The sequence below is a fragment of the Prunus avium genome, chromosome 2 (genome assembly GCF_965620075.1).
Source record: "Prunus avium chromosome 2, drPruAviu1.hap1.1, whole genome shotgun sequence".
Taxonomy (NCBI): Eukaryota; Viridiplantae; Streptophyta; class Magnoliopsida; order Rosales; family Rosaceae; genus Prunus; species Prunus avium.
In genome coordinates, this window is record NC_142285.1 from 34,966,347 (window position 1) to 34,986,341 (window position 19,995).

General features: G+C 37.7%; 4 protein-coding genes and 1 pseudogene across 5 annotated transcripts; 3 read left to right on the forward strand and 2 right to left on the reverse strand.

Moving 5' to 3' along the window:
- Positions 1 to 10: 10 nt before the first annotated feature.
- On the reverse strand, positions 11 to 2,767 carry LOC110751737 (3-methyl-2-oxobutanoate hydroxymethyltransferase 1, mitochondrial-like). Its single transcript, XM_021952243.2, has 5 exons — positions 2,174 to 2,767; positions 1,557 to 1,763; positions 1,300 to 1,446; positions 701 to 754; positions 11 to 609 (listed from the first exon to the last, which is right to left on the reverse strand). The coding sequence occupies exons 1-5, from the start codon at positions 2,582 to 2,584 to the stop codon at positions 376 to 378; spliced, it is 1,053 nt and encodes a 350-aa protein (XP_021807935.1). The 5' UTR covers positions 2,585 to 2,767; the 3' UTR covers positions 11 to 375.
- A 4,306-nt stretch (positions 2,768 to 7,073) lies between these two features.
- Positions 7,074 to 11,286, forward strand: LOC110751863 (alpha/beta-Hydrolases superfamily protein). Of its 2 annotated transcripts, none has more exons than XM_088249631.1 (10): positions 7,074 to 7,542; positions 8,460 to 8,596; positions 8,688 to 8,861; positions 9,170 to 9,406; positions 9,504 to 9,604; positions 9,693 to 9,765; positions 9,860 to 9,928; positions 10,055 to 10,162; positions 10,600 to 10,725; positions 10,904 to 11,286. In XM_088249631.1, exons 1-10 carry the CDS (start codon positions 7,212 to 7,214, stop codon positions 11,096 to 11,098), a joined length of 1,551 nt encoding a protein of 516 aa, XP_088105757.1. In that variant the 5' UTR covers positions 7,074 to 7,211; the 3' UTR covers positions 11,099 to 11,286. The 2 variants fall into 2 exon arrangements, with proteins under 2 accessions (XP_088105757.1, XP_021808086.1); XM_021952394.2 differs by having other exon boundaries at positions 7,076 to 7,542; positions 9,170 to 9,412.
- Positions 11,287 to 12,130: 844 nt separating this feature from the next.
- On the forward strand, positions 12,131 to 13,989 carry LOC110751840 (WRKY transcription factor 71-like). Its single transcript, XM_021952372.2, has 2 exons — positions 12,131 to 12,798; positions 13,606 to 13,989. Exons 1-2 carry the CDS (start codon positions 12,311 to 12,313, stop codon positions 13,781 to 13,783), a joined length of 666 nt encoding a protein of 221 aa, XP_021808064.1. The 5' UTR covers positions 12,131 to 12,310; the 3' UTR covers positions 13,784 to 13,989.
- Positions 13,990 to 14,342: 353 nt separating this feature from the next.
- LOC110751850 (hevamine-A-like) lies at positions 14,343 to 15,239 on the reverse strand (annotated as a pseudogene).
- A 1,645-nt stretch (positions 15,240 to 16,884) lies between these two features.
- Positions 16,885 to 18,137, forward strand: LOC110751847 (desiccation protectant protein Lea14 homolog). The gene is made up of 2 exons (XM_021952381.2): positions 16,885 to 17,191; positions 17,531 to 18,137. Exons 1-2 carry the CDS (start codon positions 16,986 to 16,988, stop codon positions 17,841 to 17,843), a joined length of 519 nt encoding a protein of 172 aa, XP_021808073.1. The 5' UTR covers positions 16,885 to 16,985; the 3' UTR covers positions 17,844 to 18,137.
- Positions 18,138 to 19,995: the final 1,858 nt, after the last annotated feature.

Below are 19,995 nucleotides of genomic sequence, written 5' to 3' on the forward strand. Positions count from 1 at the left end.
AAGAAATGTGGAAAATGAAAGGCAAACACCTGTATTCTGTACTCAAAAAATAGCAACAAAAAAAAGTTTTGGTACAAAAAATACAGTAGAGTCTACTTTTATGCTCGGATCATGAATAAATATAGAAATGGCTTCAAATATCTTATTTCTGAAGTTGCTTCCAAATTCTGAACACAACTTTCTGCAAGAGCAACTTTTCTTTTACAACTCAAAATGGAACCCAACTGCATATTTTTGATACCTCACTGTTACAAAGAGAAAATTGTCCTGCTCTTTCAAAATTCTTCTGTGGCCATTTACTTCGTAATGAAACTTTCAACCAAATATGCTGGGTTTTGCCCATTATCGGTCACTTGCAGGGCTGCCTTCAGTAGGTTATTTGCTCGTACTAATCTTCTCAGCTGCTTCAGCTGCTGCAGATGCTGCCTTGTCCAAACCCAATTTTGTTAACTCACTTAAAAAGCCATTAACTTCAGCAGCACTGATTTTATACGGGCTGTGGGCAGCGCCAGGAAACGAGCCGCTGGTCACTTCTTCCTTGTACTCTACTAGAGCTTTATTGATTACTTCTCCAACATGTGCAAACTGCTTACAGAATTTTGGGGTAACCTGCAAAAGATGAGGTGCTTCTTTGTTTAAACAAAATTCACATAAGTGGAGAGAAAGAGCTTTATTAAGGAGATGCAACTGTTCAGTTCACCTTGGCATGATGTGGATGTTGCATCATTCCAAGAAGATCATGGTAAACTAGCACCTGCGTGATATAGGGGAAAAGAAAATAAGTGTGCCAGAAATAACCACACCATGTCTCGGAAGAAAAGGATGCAAAAACCCTAGAAAATTAATTAACTTTATGTGCAAGGTACAACTTCAAAGAAGTTAATTAACAGAATGCAATCTCATGAGTCAGCTCAAGCTTTGGTTCTAGGCTCGTTTCAAGCTTCAGCCGAGCTCAAATTTGGTAGTTTTGAGCTAACCTATCCAGCTACCTCATCCCTACTAATCTGTTACATCATATGTCAACATACGCCCCAAATGACAGTGTTCAAAAGAGAAAAAAAAAAAATAGGATCCAAAACAAGGATTTTTCACCTGCAAATGCCTAAACCTTCTGAAACAAGCAAAGTTTCAAGTTACAGAAAGATATATACATCAAACAAAGTAAAATGATATGCTATTAAACAAACTTTCTCAAGGATGCTAATATCTATTTTGACACCAAATGGAACTACACACGCAAGCATCAAGGCAGACACATACAATACAACCAAGAGGAACAGGACTACATAATTAACTAACCTGCCCACTGCAAAAGGGCCCTGCTCCAATGCCAATGGTAGGTATCTGAAGAGCAGATGTTGCAGCAGCTGCCACCGGTGGAGGTACACACTCTAAAACAACAGAAAAGCACCCAACTTCTTGCAAAGCCAGTGCTGTCTCCACAACCTGCAGACAAAAATCCAATACAACATTGTTACAACAAATAGAAATTTCAGCACATGCAAACCCATAATAGAAAACAAATTACCGACACTCGCATTCGTGCACACACAGACCTTGACAGCACTAGCAACATTCCTTCCCTGAGGCCTAAAGCCCCCAAGAACACTAATGGCCTGAGGAGTAAGTCCCACATGCCCCATTACAGCAATTCCAGCTTCCACGATAGATTTTGCTGCAGTAATTCTAGAAGGTGACCCTCCTTCTAATTTGATCGCATCCATTCCTCCTTCCTTTAAAACCCTCACCGCAGTATCGACAGCCTGCTCATAATGGAAACTGCAATATCACCCACCCATGGCCTACTTATAAAAAAACAAACCCAATCAACAAAATAGAACACACTCTCATTTCTGAAATTCAATACAGCTCTGTTTCTACTTGGTTGCAATGAAATTTGAAAAAATGTAAGAAAGCTCGTAGCTTCAATAATTTCATCAATTGGTAAATTTCATCATTAAAAACAACAAAAACGAAAAAAATTAGTTAAATTTCCTTTCTTTTACTTTCTCATCAGCCAAACAGAACACCCTCTGTCATGCTCATGCACAAAAGTCAAACAATGTTCCAATGTCCTTTTCCTTCACATTCTCATAAACAAAAAGCCCATAGACAATGAACCTCCCAAATCAACAGAATTACGGAGGAATTTTCCATTTTATTCGCTACCTACCTGATTGGAGCTAGACTCGTAGGAGCCAAAGGGCAAGTCCCCAACCAAAAGCGGTCGCTTGGCGCCACGAGCCACGGCTCGGCAGTGAACAAGCATTTCATCAAGCGTGATAGGAAGGGTGGTGTCATACCCATGAACCACCATGGCGGCCGAGTCGCCGACCAAGCAAATGTCGATGCCGGCCGAGTCCAGGTGGACCGCAGAAGGGTAGTCGTAGGCGGTGACCATGGTGATGGGCTCGCCCTTCTTGTGCTTTTGCTTCAAGTGGGTCACCGTCACTCTCTGGTCTGGGCTCTGCGTCTTTGGGCCGCCGTAGACAGTGTTTTCCGGCACGTTGCTCATGCAACGGAGGATCGGAGAGAAGGCTCGCGACATCGCTTTGGCTCGCGAAACGGCGGCGTACAATGCCATCTTTAAAGTTGTAGAGAGAGACTGAAGGAGAGAAATTGGGGTCTGTTTTGGCTGCGCCACCTAAAACTGAGCAAGTGGAAATGAATGAGTGAGAGAAGGTTTTGTTGAACAACTCTGAATAGTTTGGTATTTGACCCACTGAACCAGTCTTCATTTTTGCGACAAATGTTTTCTACGCGCCATAAAGTGGTGCCACCAATTGTTGCATTGGCAATGCGATTGAGGATCAAATGGGGCCGAGCGCCGGGGTCCAAGTACACTGAACACAGAATAATATGCGTCGGGTCATTTCAACCCAATATTCCTTCACAGCCCACAAGAAGGTTCCGAAGAAGGACGAAACCAAGCCCAAACTTTTACTCAAGGGATAGAAACTGGGCTTATTTACTGTTGTGCCTCATGAAACTATGATTATATCTCATTTTATCCCGTGAAAGTTAAAGTGGCCAACTTTGGCCCCTTAATCGATGTTTTGCATCTCAATTTATCCCCCACTGTCAAGTCAATCAAAAACTATGTTAAAAATACCGACGTGGCACAAATGAGACCCATAATTTTGTTGAATTGGATGTCACATAGGTGCCATGTGTAAAAAAAATTTTAAAAAAAGATTTTCTTTTAAAAAACTTAACTCAACTATTAATAATAAAAGAAAAATACAAAACAAAAAAAAGCATCGTCTTCTCCACACCCCTCCGCCATCGCCAACAGATCTCCTTCCTCACCCTCTCCCTTCGTATCTAGCCAACCTTTTATTTATATTTATTTTTAGTCCTCACCCCACCCCAAGACAACCTCTCTCTCTCTCTCTCCAGATCCGACAAGCCCGAAACTCTAGGTTCGTCAAGGACTCAACCCAACCACCATCCCAGATACGTCACAGACTCAACCAAACCACAATACCAGATCCAACCCTTGAGGACTAAGGCCACATCACCGTCTTCATCACCAAGCTTTTTGCCCCCCGCAACCCACAAACCCATCTCCGCCGCAAATGTATGCGTTGTTCTTGTTTTCCTTGTTTTCCTTTCCTTTTATTTTTGTTTTGGCGGTGGCTATGGATGATGGTGGGGTGGTGGTTGGTTGTAGAGGGAAGGATCAGGCCCGACCCTAACTTTTGGGTGGCCCTAGGCCATGAAGTAAATGAGCCCCTTTCTTAGTATACAATTGCTAAAAAATAACAAATAAAATGATTTTACGCGCTATGAGCAAATAAAATGGTAGTATGTATTATAGTAGGACATATCTCCATAAATAAAAAATTCGGATTAGATATTTAATATTATGAAAGAAATTACAAATTTACAAACCGACGTTCTAGCAACCAATAGCCCAAGGAAAAAGTTTGTTGTTTGCTTCCATAATGGGTCCCTATGTGTTTTGTTCCTATTGGAAATTGAAAAAATTGTTTGCTAAATAGGAACAAATATAAAGAAAAATTCATAAACCTGATTACCTTTTGAACTTCTCATGCTCCTCTCCTCTTGGTAACCATCAATCTCAAAGACAAAGATCAAAAAAGAAAAATTGTGAGCTTTTCAATGAGAGATCGATTCTTAGGGTTACAATATGAGAAAAGAGGGATTAGAGAAACTGGAAAAAATGAATGGATTGAAGAGAGATTGGGAAAACATAGAATAATATGGTGGTGGATTAAATAGAGAGTATGTTCTTCCATGTAGAAACTAGGAGTAGGCACTGCGTGGCGAAGCCACATTTAGGCTAGAGGTGGCCCTGCCCCCTCCAATGTTTTCTAAGTTTTCACCAATCAAGGCAATGTATTGTAAAATATTAAAGGGATTTTGCATGTTTGAAGTTAATGGCCACCCTAATAAATTTATTTTGAGTAATAATGTGAAGTTATATTGGCTTTTCTTTGCTGATTTTTATATCTTTCTCTTTTGGGTTTTAGTAGATACTGATTTCCTTAGTATAAAAATTAAAAATAAATACCTATACTTGGATAGATTTAGTTGGAAAATCTTAATTTTAATCATAACTAACCAAATAGGTTAAAATACTTAATAAAAAAAAAAATGGCTACATAGCTTAACGTATTTCAAAATAAGTTTAATACATGTTAATTTTTCTTCTGCAATCTATATTTTTGTTTCTTCTTGCTCTAGATGTTTGGTACATGTTAATTTTTTGGCCCCCAAAAGTTTGAATTCTGGCTCCTTCCCTGCAACGTGGGAAAAGAGGAAGCGTGTTGGGGTTTCTTCTCATAAAAGGAATCGTGTTTCCTCATTTAATTTTATCGTGTGTTTTTTTTTAATAATAAGTTGGACCCCAAAAATTTATTCCAAATTCGCCAAACATCCCCCAAATTTTATATATATTTTATATTTGATGCTAGTATACATATATAATATAAACAATTTTGGGGCCCCCCTTAATTGGAAGCCCATGGCCATGGCCCTTCCTGCCCACCCCCAAGGCCGGCCCTGGGAAGGATGATGGGGGCATGGCTTGTGGTGGGTTTGGTCATAGAGCCGTGCGGCTATACTATTTATTTATGTTTTTAAAAGACCCATCTAGCGATTAGGTGCCCAAGTGTTGAAATAAGTATAGCCATGAGACTATACTATTTTTTTATAAAAATTTTAAAAGCGGGTATAGCCGAGTGACTATACCATTTTCCTTTTTTAAAAAAATAAATTTTTTATAAAGGGCTCCCTAGCGATTAGGTGGCCACATGTCAAAACAAGTATAGCCGCGCGGCTATACTATTTTATAGAAAAAATAATAGTATAGCTGCACGGCTGCACTATTTAAATACATTATATTTGAACGGTCTAGCCGGGCGGCTATACTGTTTAATTGAAAAAGAAAAGAAAAAAAAAGGACCCTCCTCGTTTATACTTTATAGATATGAATTTGCTAGTTTCAACATATCCAAATACGATATTAATCGGCAGCTACATAATATTTTGAAATATTGTTTTTAATTTTTTAAAATATATATTATTTTTATTCAAAAATTTGTGAGAATTATTTGTATAATACGTTAATTATGTGTTTTATTGAAAATTTTGTTAAAAATACATATATTAAACATGAGAAATACATAGGTACATGTACAATACGAGTATTGTATATTTTCTTTTTTAAAAACGTGAATTTTACCGAGTTTTTAAGACATGTACGGAACAAGTAGCTCACGTGCCAAACACAGTATAGCCGCGCGGCTATACTATTTATTTAAAAAAATATATAAGAGGACTCGTCTAGCAGTCAGGACTCGGGTCCAAAGTGTGGGAATAAGTATAGCCGCGCGACGATACTATTTTAAAAAAAACAATATAAAAACCGAGTGCAGTACGATTGTACCATTTAAATACATTATATTTTGCAGGTATAGCCGCTCGGCCGTACTATATTTTGAGCAAATTACGAGATAAGTATAGCCGCGCGGAGATAAAATTACGAGATAAATATAGCCGCTCGGCTATACTAGTTTTTGGGAAAATTACGAAATATGTATAGCCGCCCGGCTATACTATTTCCCTCTTAATAATTCTTGACTTGCTCCAAATCTGCTTAGGATGAAGATTAGTAGGAGGAATGGGTGGGTCTATTTGCAAATCCAGGGTTCGTGAAGAAGATACTGATGAATCATTGGTTAAGGTTGTTGAAGAAGTAGCCATAGAGAAGGAATTATTGAGTGCAGCAGTAGCAGACAATTCAGTGGGATCAAAATCAACCAATGGACTGGAAGAAGATACAACAGGTATGGAAGAAACCAATGAAGAACTCTCTGAACTTGTAGAAACACATGGTGAGCATAGAGGCTTAGACTTGCATGAGGGAAACACCGTTTCATCAAACAAAACATGTCTAGAAAAAATCAAATTTCTGGTGATTGAATCAAAGCAAATGTAGCCCTCGTATTGGGAAGCATATCCAAGTAAAATACATTGTGTTGTTTCTACAAGGTGTCGATTCTTTCCTTCAGCCAAGCCATTTTGTTCAGGTGTATAAGGGCAAGATTTATGATGAATAATACCTTTGGATGACAAGAATTGCTGTAAAGATGCAGAGATATATTCCCCTCCCCCATCACTTTGCGAAACCTTAATGGAAGCACCAAACTGATTCAAGACAAGAGCGACAGTGCCACAAAGTGGAAGTTACTTTTTGTCCAAGAAATGCAGTTGCTGAAGAAACAGAGGAAGATGAGGAAGGAGAAAGGGAGAATGGCAGTGGATACAAGCCATTGTTGCTCAGGCCTCAGAAAAATACCCTCCCTGTGATTTTGTCATGTATACATAAAGAATAAAGATAGCTCATCAAATATGCATCGACAATGATTCTCTTTGCATAATTATATTAAGCTGGAAAGTATGATTAGAGGTAGACAAAGTAGAAGCCCCAATGTGAGAAATTACAAGTTTACCATTGGCCGAATCGGCTTGCATGGTATAATTCATTTACACTTGCGTTTACATTACATAATCGAATAGGCTTCCGAATCCGAAACGACATCAACCTTCCAATCAATCGAAATTCTCCGCACCGAAAAGTCTACACATCCAACCGCTGAAGACCATCCAAACCCAAAATCACAAACAGATCGCGCCACGTGTTAATACTCAGAAGCCCACCCCCTCATACTCTGGCTCCGAAAATGCCGGCACTTCACGCGCAACCTTCACTGATAAGGTCACTCCTCTACTTTCCCTCTCCCTCCCTCACTCTCAGTCTTCGCACACTTCCACTATTTCGCGTCACCAAGCTTCGCTGCTTCAACTGTAGCCAGAGCTCAATCCGTACAGTCACAGCCATGTCCTTGCCTAATGCCACCTCCGGCGACTCTTCGCCGGACCACGTTGCCGGGAAGTGGTTTTCGGTGCCGGAGCTCCGACTTCGTGACCATCGATTCACTGTGCCTCTCGACTACTCCGTCGGTCTTAAGGCATCGTCTAAGATCTCAATCTTCGCCCGCGAAGTTGTTTCAGGTAATTAATTACTGGTTGATTGGTGTTGGAAGTGAATTATGCAATATAGTGTGTATCAGTTGAAGTGATTAATTTGTTCTTGGATTTAAGCGGCTCAGTGTTTTGATTTTCCTGTTATTATCTGTTAATTACTGTTTGATTGGTGTTGGAAGTGAATTATGCAATATAGTGCGCATCAGTTGAAGTGATTAATTTTGTTCTTGGATTTAAGCGGCTTAGTGTTTTGATTTTCATTGAAGTGTGTTGACCTTTTCGTGCTTTGCCTCTGTTTGGTTGCTTAGAAAATGGTGGAAAGGGAAAGAATGAGGCATTGTCTACTGTTTTCAGCTAAGAGAAAGACATCGATTAGTGGTTTGAATTGGTAGAGTTATTTGAATCCTCTCAACTAACTCTGATGATAGTTTTATGTTGTTGTGGTCCTCAGTATTGAAAAGATCAAAGATTAATCTGCTACATTTGCTTTTCCCACTAACTACAATAAATAATTTTTGAAGCTTGAATGAGATATCTGCCTGTGAATGTTCATATGATCGAATGTCAAGTGTTCTATGAATTTCAACTGACATAGGTGGATACATAAGACTTATACCCATTCCAGGGTAGTTCATAAGATAAGAGAAGTTACAGCAGAAGCTGCTTACCTATGCCGCCAGACGGAGACATACTCAAAACCAACGTGCAAGCATGTGCATATACCTGTAAATTGGGGCGTCATAAAATACTCTACTTAAAAAGAGTATCTGCTTTAGTCATGAATCTCATTGCTAGTTAGGAGTAGATAAAAATGTAACTGGCAAGCAAGCTGTTTCCCTATTTTTTCAATCTCCGGATTGCTCATATCCTTCTCAGACAATTGCCTTTTTCATACATGTTTGTGGTTCTGTTAGTCCCTCAATAAAGTATGATTTGTATTGCAGTTGGTAAAGAAGAACAACCACTGCCATACCTATTATATCTACAAGGTGGACCTGGATTTGAGGCCCCTCGACCAACCGAACCCAGTGGATGGATACGTAAAGCATGTGAAGAATTTCGTGTTATATTGATGGATCAGGCATGGTTATATAGGCATATATTCTTACAACCATTTGTGAATATGTACTTCCTTATTTGTTATTCTCCTGCTTACCTACTTTTACTTGCAGCGAGGAACAGGTTTATCAACTCCTTTGACAGCTTCATCTATGTCGCAACTGAAGTCTGAAGTGGATCTGGCTGATTACTTAAAACATTTCCGAGCTGATAATATAGTAAATGATGCAGAGTTTATTCGAGTACGTCTTTTGCCTGATGCTGGGCCCTGGACAATTTTGGGTCAGGTATTAATTGCTATTTGCTTTTAGTATTTATGTGTGCATGTAATGTTTCGACTATAGTGTGATGATCCTGCCTGCAGTTTCTTTATTTTACTAAGAAATACCTACTATGTTATCAGAGGAAATTGTTAAGATCCAGAGCTCCTTCATAGTGCCAACTTCGTTCTCCCTATGTCTGAAGTTGTTGTGTGTTGCATTTTTTGTATCATAAGAATGTCTCTGTGTTAAGTCATTTCTTATGTTTTGCTTGTGGTGCACTATTGCCTGTGCAACTGAACTAAAATTGCAGCTTGTTCTTTTCCCTTGTGCAGAGCTTTGGTGGTTTTTGTGCAGTAACCTATTTGAGTTTTGCACCACAAGGACTAAAACAAGTCCTTTTAACTGGAGGAATCCCTCCTATAGGAAATGGATGCACTGCAGATGCCGTGTATAAAGCATGCTTTGAACAGATTATACATCAGAATGAGAAGTACTACCAAAGGTATCCTCAAGATATTGAGGTTGTTCGTGAAGTTGTTAACTATTTGTCAAATTCCGAGGGAGGAGGGGTGAAGGTCTAGATCATATTCTCTTGGTGCTTTTCATAACTCTCAGATTTAAGATTACTCTTTAAAATCAATCCCACCTACCCTTGTTTTTGTACAGGTCCAGCTTCCATCTGGAGGCTTCCTAACCCCAAAGGGATTGCAGATTCTTGGTCTTACTGGCTTGGGATCCAGTGCTGGTTTTGAGCGCTTACACTACATGTAAGGCTTCATGAATATGAACCTGGATTTCAATATGCTACAATTTAGTCATGCTTCAACTGAGTTATATTTTCACTTCGACCCATAGGTTTGAGAGGGCCTGGGATCCTATAATAGTTCCAGGAGCATCAAAGGAAATCAGTTATTACTTCTTGGATGCTGTAAGAAAATAACTGCTTTTTATTGATGTTGAATCCAAGGCTTTGAACATAGCTGGTATAAAGTTGTAAACCTTAAACCATTCCATGTTTGCAGTTTGACAAGTGGTCATCTTTTGACACAAATCCACTTTATGCTCTTCTTCATGAATCCATATACTGTCAGGTAATTGCTTTAATCTCTTTCATCTGCAGAAGTATATGTTCTTTTTTTTTTTTTTTTTATAATTTTTTTTATAATTTTCATTTGGTTATTAGTTTGTCTAGTTGTTTATTTGTTTACTTATTGAAGGGTGGTTCATCACGGTGGGCTGCTCAAAGAATAAGGGCGGAAGATGAGGGCAAATTTGATGCAGTCCGGGCTGCAAAAGAAGGTCGTCCCGTATTTTTCACAGGAGAGGTAGGCATAGGTTCCGGCCTCTTTTCAATGCCAAAAAGCCATAATGTTCACATCCAGTTATATGAATTTATCGGACAGATAATTGATGATTTATTTATATATTACATTCAGTATATATCTCATGGATGAAATAATCGTCAGCATGTGACGTATAGAATATTTTGGGGAGTCATGAACTCTGAAGTGTATATATCCTGATGGAGAGGATATCTAGTTGTGCATACAATTTATGATTTACTTGCATGATGGTATAAATGCTCATGCAGCTATAGACACTTGGACCAATCTTAGGGGTCGAATGAGGTGTATTGGGTAAGCAGAGTAGTCCCACAGCTATGTGTCATACAGAGCAAAATTGGAGTTGGCCTCTAGTATGTTGTTGCTTTCAGCTTTGACTACTACCTCACAAACACAAACTGGGTTTTTTGCTGCTGCAGATGATCTTTCCATGGATGTTTGATGAGATTCATGCCTTAAGGAAATTCAAAGGTGCTGCTCATATATTGGCTGAGAAGAAGGATTGGCCTCCACTATATGACATCACTGCACTAAATAATAACAAGGTGTGCTGCCTTTTTATGAAGTTAATCGTCTTGAATATCAACTGGCCATAAGATTTGCACAAGGAGATCTAAACCTTGTAGCAGCCTATGATGTTTTCCATTTTGACCGTACACATAATGTGAATTATCAGCAGTTTCATCCGTTAATGTATGAATTTGCTTCTGTCAACATTGACAGGTACCTGTTGCAGCTGCTGTTTACTATGAAGACATGTTTGTAAACTTCAAGCTGGTCATGGAAACAGCATCTCAGATAGCCGGGATTCGGTTGTGGATAACTAACGAATTCATGCATTCTGGTCTGCGCGATGCAGGGAGCCAGGTTTTTGATCATTTGATGGGAATGTTAGACGGAAAGAAGCCTTTGTTCTAATTTCCTTTCCAGTTCCTGCACTAGATCTGTATTGTCTTGATTTAATTTACCTTCATGTTCTTGATAATTCAGATTGGGGGCTTACAAAGTCTTTGCGGCAATTTCTCCATGTCTTAGAGATCAAATTGAGGCTTGTATATTGGTTTAGAATTTCTTTACCATAATATTTGATTTTTACCTTAGAACTATAGTCAGTATCATATGCTAATGTTACGATATAGAACTATATATAATGATATAAAACTATGAACTATTATCATAGAATATCAAATTAAACATTGAGTTAGCAAAATTGTATATATCAATATAGTTAATGTGCATTTGGAGTAATTTTTTAGTGTGAATGCATTAACACTGATTCTCCCTTCGGACATATATGCAAGGGGCTTGTAGCTCAAGTAGTTAAAAGCAGTTATACATACACTAGATGTCCTATTTCTGAATACCCCATTTTCCAATATTACTTGTGTGTGTGTGTATATATAAAACTATTACTTTAGATATTGATAAAAAATAAATATTTAAAAACTATTTGCTTTAGAAAAAATACAAATAGAAAGATGAAAGACAAGAGGGCCATGCTGACCCAATCACTCACAAAATGCTTGGTATATACAAGAATGGTGTTAGCAGCAACACATGAAATGCTTTTGGCCCAGGCCTTTTCTCTTGGATCTCTTTTGGTTGGTAAACTAAACAGTATATATCTCTGGTCAAACTAAAACCAAAATTTTGTAGCAATTTGAACGCGTGACGTACGTATATTTCCCAATATTACAGAAATTCGTCATCCCATGAATCTTGTGGGTGAAGAAGAGAGAGAGAGAGAGAGAGAGAGAGAGAGAGAGCCATGCAAACGCATGCATTGATGATAACGATAAGTATATTGAGGCACGTCACCTTTTCTCACTTGAAATTGCAGGTGAACAGAAGTAGTTGAGATGTAGTTGGCCTTCGCCTTTACCTAGGATAGAAGATAGGGAAGAGTACCAAAAACAGAAAAGAACAGCCTCCCAATTTCAACCCTAAGCAACAATTAATCTCTCTCTCTCTCTCTCTCTCCTTTATGTTTCTTGTGTGTCTGCACGGACCAACTTCTTCTCACCTTCCACCACCTTAACTCTTTGAAAGCTTTATATACTTCCCCTATCAAACATTAATTCTCTCTTCCTTTCTCTTCATTCTCTAATTAATTAACAACTCAGATTAATTATGGAAGGTCATCAAGAGCCTAATTATCCACCCCCATTAACCCCATCATCCTTAATCTCATTGCCATTCTTGTTGCCACCCCAAAACCCTCTCTTCACACCCTCATCAGCATTAACAGCCCCATCCTCCTCCTCGCAGCTGATCAGCCCTCCTCTTCTAGAACCTCAGCAGCATCAAGTCCTCCCAGACATTGATTGGGTCAGCCTTCTCTCTGGTTCTCCAGCAGCTGGGTTTGGTGGGCAGGAGATTAATAATTATAAGCCACTGGTAGAAAATAATAATGTTGGTGCCTCTGCTGAGAATATTAATGAAGCTGATCGGGAAGGAAAGGGTGCAAATAGTAAAAGGAAAGGTGGGGGTAGGACGAGAAAACCAGCGAGCCGGCCTAGATTTGCTTTTCAGACCCGGAGTGCCGATGATATTCTTGATGATGGTTATCGCTGGAGAAAGTACGGACAGAAGGCCGTCAAGAACAACTTATATCCCAGGTTTGTTAATTCTCTTTCTAACACTATTATATTATTATTATTATTTTGTTACAATTTAGTACATCACCGAACAAAATCATAAAGCAAACGTTAATTAGCTGGCTGCTGACATCAAATTTGAGATACAAACAAAACATTTATATATTCATATAATTTTTTTTATATACAAGCCATTTTAAGGGAGAACAGAAACTATGACTTCGGGTGCAGGGGTAAATGTTCTTAACCACCTGAGCTATAAGCTCCTTTCTTATACATTCATATTTTTAGTTGCTCAACTAATTTGACATTTCCTCACATTATGAACAAATGGACTTAATCAAGTTAATTTAGTAATTAGTTTGGCTGACTAGGGTATTGACATTTTATAACGAAGCATTTCTACTTTTTCCTCAGCCAACAAGGAAACTGAATACATAAATACGTAGACTCGGATATTTGGTCCTATAAATTTTGATCCAAAACTTCAAAAAAATAAAAACTCCTATTGAAAATAGAAAAATAACTCTGTACTCCCGAATCAATAAAAAGACTATATCTATTTGAAAATAGAAAAATTCTTATGACCTATCAACTTGATTATATATAAATTTATTGGGTTATCTACATAAATAGCAAGGATTTAGTCATGTTCTTCATTATGTTTGGTGCAATATTAATATATATAAATTTAAAAGTTTGCTATGATCTATCTATCTCCAGCTTAATTAGTATTATGGCATTTACTTATGAGCCAAAGTTCTTCATTGGGTTCAAAAAATTCTATGCTTTTCTCACTTTCATACTTTCAAACATGGTCATACGTAGGAGCTACTACCGGTGCACGCATCACACATGCAATGTGAAAAAGCAGGTCCAGAGGCTCTCTAAAGACACGAGCATTGTGGTGACAACATATGAAGGAACTCACAATCATCCCTGTGAGAAGCTGATGGAAACCCTAACTCCTCTTCTGAAGCAAATGCAGTTCCTCTCTGGGTTCTGATTCAAAATTAATTAGCTCACTAGTACTAAAGGTTTAATTGCTATATGAACATATAGAATGCACAGTGCATGATCTTCTATTGGAAATTAATTTGTACTTATATATGTATTAACTGTGGACTATCTGAGAAGGAAAAAGAAATGTAAAGGTCGATATACCAAAATCAATATGTCAATTAAGCTCTTGTATGTTATTTGGTACCACTAGTAAACTCATTTGATTCTTGTATTCTAAATGACATGCTAATTTATCGTCTGCGCACAGCCCAAAACGAAGTGGGCCAGTCTAGGCTCACGTGTGAATTTTGGTTCATCCTAAAGAATTAACTTATGGAGTCATTCTATACAGTGAGGGTCTTATCTAAGGTACTTAGATAAGGTCTTATCTCTTAATCGTTTGATCCAACAGTTAAAATAATATAGTCGGAAAAAAAAAAGGAAGGAAAATAAGTTCAAGAACACACAATGTTTCTATATGTATTTATGCATAATACTGATATATATGTAGAAGTACACAAACATCACAGACGACTAGAGTTGTCTCTGATTCAGAATTTAATTTAGACATGGCTCTTGATGGAAGAGCTATAATTAGTTTGATCATCATAATACTTGGACCACAGCATGACCCCTCCATACTTGGGAGAACCTTTAATTGCTGGAAGCACTTTAGAAGTGAGATCAGCCACAGGAATGAAGCCACTTCCAGCAGCTGCAGGGGCAGCTGGCAATCCTAGGAATATCTTGGTAGCTGGAATATCTGAAATCCACTGCTTACATGCATTTTCAAGGTTGCTAAGATCCCCAGAGGAGTATTGGCAAGGTGGGTTGTTGTAGAATTGGACCCAAACATTGTCAAAAAGGCCTGTCTTGAGGGCACCCCCAACCCAAGCATCTGGGAAAGGGCACTGAGGAGCTGCAGTTAAATAAACTTTCTTACCTTGTTTACTATATGCAGAGAGGTATCTTGCAAGGTCATCCCAATGTAGGTTTGTTCCTCCTTCGATGTCGAAATCAATTCCATCCAAAACAGCGTCACCGAGCGGGCGAGATGTAGAACTTACCCCTAAGAAATTGTTCCATAAGTAAGTAGCAACTTGCCTAGCATCCTCTTTAGATATGAGGTAGTAGCTCCCTGCTCCTCCTCCAATTGAAAGAATGACCTTGACCCCTTTTGCTTAGCATGATTTAATGTCAGAGCTCAAGCCAGTGCAGCCATTAGTGTAGGGATCACAGTGTCCAGCTAGGTTGATCATGGGGGTCTGGCCATTGCCAAAGGTTGGAAGAAAAGCTAAGTTCACAAACTCATAGTTGCCTGTGGCGCAAGTTTCCTCCAAGGTACCCTCGTTCCCATTTTGACCCCAGTAGATGGCAATGCCTGCAGCATCAGCTCCAAATTTTAGTGCTAGGCTTAAAGAAATGAGAAATGCCAGTGAAATTGCTAAATTTGGTGCCATTCTGCACTTGATTTTGATTAGCTAGTAGCTGTAGTATTTTTTCTTGTTACTACTTCCTTGTATTAGTGTTTAGAAAAACATGTCTTTTTATAGGAGAAAATCAACCCCATTCTGATGGCAACATCCTGTGCTTTTGTGGAAGAAGCGCGTGCCTGAGAAGTCACTTCATCATTTCCCACCTGATTTCCTTTGTATCATATTACCAATGGTTGTGGATTAACACACACGTTAGACCACATAAAACTCCTCACACATTTGAGGCATCCTACATGTAGCATTTGTGGGTGTGTATGTCCTATTTTTTCGTTTGTCAGACTTGTTTTGCCAAACAAATACTTATGTTGCCAGATTGTGAATCTGAACCACACATTCTGACAAGAATTAACATGGTCAATTATCCAAATTCACAGTCTGACTAAATACTTATGTTGCCAGATTGTGAATCTGAATCACACATTCTAACAAAAATTAATATGATGAATGATCCAAAATCACAATCTAACTAGGTTGCCGAACATTCTTACAAGAGAGCATTTCTCATTTTTCATTCTCTTCTATATGTCTCATTGTGAATGGTGTAAGAGAGCATTTCCAATTTTTCGTACTATTCTGTATGTCTCTTTGTGAATGGTGTAAGTATATATATGTTGGGGATTAAACACAGACGGGTACTTTGAAACTAAAACGGATTTCTAGATCCTCAAATGTTACCTTCCCTTCCCATACCTGTGACTCTATAGTTTAGTCTTTGGTAATGTTTTTCCTATTTTATGTCATTGGTGTTGGTTTTTTGGTGATAATTTGGTGAGCTGGTTGATAAAATGAAGCAAGTAAATTTTAATTAAAAGTTGGAAATAGTGAAGATTGGTTAGCTAGCAAAGAAAACGAAATACCACTTCCACAAACGTGGAGATTATGTGATAAATCATTTTCTCTTGAATACGGAATAAAACATACGAGATATGTATTATATCCGGAATATTCATCACACAATAGTATGTCCAAATAGAAAATCTTTATATTAGGTCAAACGCAGCCTTACCATGCATGTATGCTCCAATCCGCCAAACAAAGCAAATGGAAGAAACTCTCATCCTCTATGATTCTTCTTAAGGGATTTGAATATTCTGCCTATATTTTTATTTAAAATGAAAACATAAACATATGTCAAGGATGTTTTGATTGGATGATTCCTCTTTTTTTTAAAAGGATGCGTTGCAAACATGGGCCTAGCCAAGTTGGTTAGAACAGATGTGCTCTCCATTTTGCACTCGAGTTCGAATCCTTCTCCCCGTAGTTTAGATTAGTTTAAAGTAGATTACTACTATATAAAAAAATTTAGGAAAAAAAAAGAGAGGATGTGTTCCTATGTTTACAAGAAAATTTAAGAAATTTTGCCAAATAAAAATGTAAGATAGAAAAGAGGGAGATCTGGTTGGTGGAGCTTACCATGCAATTAAGGCTGCATTTGACCTAATACATAGCCATGATCCAATCTTAACCCTCAATCAAATGCGGAATATATAATCCCAACACGTATATATATGATAATTTTCTTCACATCAGTCTCATTACATTTGTCACAATCCCACAAATCAAGTGATGTAGCTCCTCTATATATAACCCAAATGAAATTTTCGATCTGAATACAAGGCTGCAAGCAGGCTCAAATCAATCTCTTGGTTTGTTCATCTTTAGTTTTCTTTGGTTTGTTCTTTCTTTTTGTTGGTTCATACGTCTTTGAAAATGGCGGGGTTGGTGGACAAGGCCAAGAACTTTGTGGCAGATAAGATAGCAAATGTGCCAAAGCCAGATGCAAGTCTCACAGACGTTGATTTCAAGAAGGTGAGTTTTGACTCTGCGGATTACATTGCCAAGGTGTCTGTCAACAATCCCTATCCACATCCTCTCCCCGTCTGCGAGGTCAAATACACCCTCAAAAGTGCTGGCAGGTTTCAATTCAAGTCTTGTTTTTACATCTTTTTTCTTTCACTCGTGATCTATTTGTGGTCATTTTAATCCTGCTGTTGGTTTTGAAGAACCTATAATTTTTGTGACCATGCTCATTCAATGAATAACAAAATGTCACGGTCCAGCTACAGATCAAACTATTTAAAAGGGTTTTGTTTTTTGAAATCAAGGAAATGAGATCAAAATCAAATTCCCTTTTTGAAATCAACGAATAAAATCAAAATCGAAACCCTTTTGAGATGTCTGAATGAGCTTCGATTTAACAATCGTTTGATACTTATTTTTTTTCTGACTTGTATGTATATATACATGTGAATTAGGGTTATTGCATCTGGGAACATGCCAGATCCTGGCTCAATAAAGTCAAGTGGCACTACTGTGTTGGAGGTGCCTGTGAAGGTGCTACATAGCATAATTGTGACATTGGTAAGGGACGTTGCTAAGGATTGGGACATTGACTATGAGCTGGATTTGGGTCTCATCATTGACCTCCCTCTAGTTGGGAACCTTACCATACCTCTATCTAGGAAGGGCGAAATCAAGCTTCCCACCTTATCTGAAGCTATTTGGGGTTCAAAGGATGAAGCTTCAAAAGAGACTAAAAAGGAGATTCCAAAAGAGGCAACAAAGTAGAGGTAAGATCTAAAGAAAGGGAAAGGGAAAGTCGAATTATTTCTGTGTCATAAAATGTAAGAGTTAGTAGTTCATTTTAAAAATTGGAAGGTGAAAGTCGAATTCTTGTCGTGAATGTAAGAGCAATGTGGTTATGTTATACTGTTTGAGACGTTGTATGGTGTTTTCCTTGCTAATGGGATTGAAATGAACTTTATCTTTTATGAAAGATTAAAAGGAATTTTTATTCATCTTGTATCCCATAAGAAATGGTATATATGATTTTACCATGTGGAGAAGCATTATGTCAATTGCTTTTTTTAGCAGCGTTGAATTAGAATTGGGAAGACATTTAGTACTTAGTAGCAATGTATTATTCAAGTGGGATCGGGGTGGGTTTTTTTTTTCCTTTACAGGAGTGAGATTCGAACTTGATATATATTCTAACATTGGAAATGATTTAGACTTTTCTGTAGTTGACTATATACTTCATTATTATTCATTTCAGCACATTCCTGTTTTACTTTTCTAACGATTAAAACGGATCCAAAATTGATAAACTGCACGAGTTTTGAAAATGAAAAAACAGTTGTAGTTTGAGTTGAAATTTAATTTCCTTTGTTCATACTTTAGCATATTGGATGGGAGTAACTAGTTTTCATACGGTAGTGGAGCCATTCTATAACGGTTGGATCAAACTAATCAATTTGATCCAACGATTAACCAATTTGATTCAATAGTTACAAGATAGAGCCTCATTTAAGAACCTTAGATAAAACTCCCACTACGGAATTCTACTACGCTAGTGTTGGTTACTCACTTAGTATATTTTGGGCTTTAGACATTTAAATCAAATCAAGATATAGGCCTTTGGGGTTTGTCCCCCCCCACACTTTATCCAAAAAACATAAAATAAAATAAAAAAAGATATAGGCCTAGGTCAAGCCCACATCAAAGGCCAATCCCATTTACTAATATTGGAGATGCTCTATTATTTTGGTGCTAATCATATTCAATATCAATACCTACAAACGATAAGAGAAAAATACTTCCTTCCTCCCATAATCTGCATTACATTATATGAGACCCGTCTTATATTTTTACATTATCCCTAATTGTGTTTTTGTATTGGCAAGCAAAAGAAGTAGTGTGTAGAAGTTAAATTCGACTCTTGTCATAAGAAAAAATAATCTGTAAATTAATTGGCTGAAAATGATCTTGTTCTAATACGGATATTTAGCCAATCTGGTTACTGTTTTACCCAAATTATACACTCATTACAATCATGAAGAGCAAATCTAGCCACCTCATGCGCCATGTGCAGTGCAGCACATCTGAGGTTACTAGTTACTTTGTTACAGTTCCATGATCATTTGGTTTCTTGAGCATCACACTTTAGTATGATTCTAAGAAAACCAACTTTTGTAGCTGTCCTTATGAAACTTTAGTCTCAGCGAATAGCTTCCACTGAATTTTACATACCCACAATAAAAAATTTCTTTCCGTCTCTAATCTATCTTTAGAATTGTAAATTGACTGGATACCGTTCGAGTTTGGATCGAAATTCGCTCGAATGAGCTTTGTTCACTTAAGAAACAAGTCGAGCATGATGAGCTTCAGTATGTTGAGTTCATAAAGCTTGTGAGCAGCTTTAGTTCAAAGCATTCAGTATGTTTTCTTCTTTTTGAAGTTTATGTCGGTTATGTACTGTTTTTAAAATGTAATATGTGTCCTTTAGTTTTGAAGTTAATGTTGATAATACTATTTTTTTTAAAGAATAATCGATGGTTTTTATTGATAAACAAACAAAATTACGAAGTAAATATGGGTAAATTTTCTTTAGTGACATGCACAACCCAAAAGTGACTAAAATTCCCGATTCAACAACCATAAGCATATGTACTCATGCAATATAGATCTACCGCGCAATGGCAGAACGCCATATTCTTCACTTCCCCAACCAAAACTCTATACAAATTCCTTTCCTCATATCTCATATGAATAGTGGTTGCTCTTGGGTTGCCATGACAATGGTCAGAAAACCAACAAAAAAATTACTATAATAGGCACTATTCATGTAAATAGTAATAGCTCTGGCCTCTCTTTGCCTTTTGCCATAATAAATGGGTGGAAATGCTCTAATAGTTTATGAGGGTTTCTAGTGTATATATGA

What these genes read in the sequence shown, in the direction of transcription:
- LOC110751863 (XM_021952394.2), top strand. Translation starts at nt 7,212, where the DNA reads ATGCCGGCACTTCACGCGCAACCTTCACTGATAAGGTCACTCCTCTAC. An exon ending in CCTGGACAATTTTGGGTCAG is followed by an intron (nt 8,862 to 9,169) that starts GTATTAATTGCT and finishes TCCCTTGTGCAG; the next exon opens with AGCTTTGGTGGTTTTTGTGC. An exon ending in GTTATTACTTCTTGGATGCT is followed by an intron (nt 9,766 to 9,859) that starts GTAAGAAAATAA and finishes CCATGTTTGCAG; the next exon opens with TTTGACAAGTGGTCATCTTT.
- LOC110751847 (XM_021952381.2), top strand. Translation starts at nt 16,986, where the DNA reads ATGGCGGGGTTGGTGGACAAGGCCAAGAACTTTGTGGCAGATAAGATA. An exon ending in ACCCTCAAAAGTGCTGGCAG is followed by an intron (nt 17,192 to 17,530) that starts GTTTCAATTCAA and finishes CATGTGAATTAG; the next exon opens with GGTTATTGCATCTGGGAACA.
- LOC110751840 (XM_021952372.2), top strand. Translation starts at nt 12,311, where the DNA reads ATGGAAGGTCATCAAGAGCCTAATTATCCACCCCCATTAACCCCATCA. An exon ending in AAGAACAACTTATATCCCAG is followed by an intron (nt 12,799 to 13,605) that starts GTTTGTTAATTC and finishes GGTCATACGTAG; the next exon opens with GAGCTACTACCGGTGCACGC.
- LOC110751737 (XM_021952243.2), bottom strand. Translation starts at nt 2,584, where the DNA reads ATGGCATTGTACGCCGCCGTTTCGCGAGCCAAAGCGATGTCGCGAGCC. An exon ending in ATGTTGCTAGTGCTGTCAAG is followed by an intron (nt 1,447 to 1,556) that starts GTCTGTGTGTGC and finishes TTTTGTCTGCAG; the next exon opens with GTTGTGGAGACAGCACTGGC. An exon ending in GGCCCTTTTGCAGTGGGCAG is followed by an intron (nt 755 to 1,299) that starts GTTAGTTAATTA and finishes TATATCACGCAG; the next exon opens with GTGCTAGTTTACCATGATCT.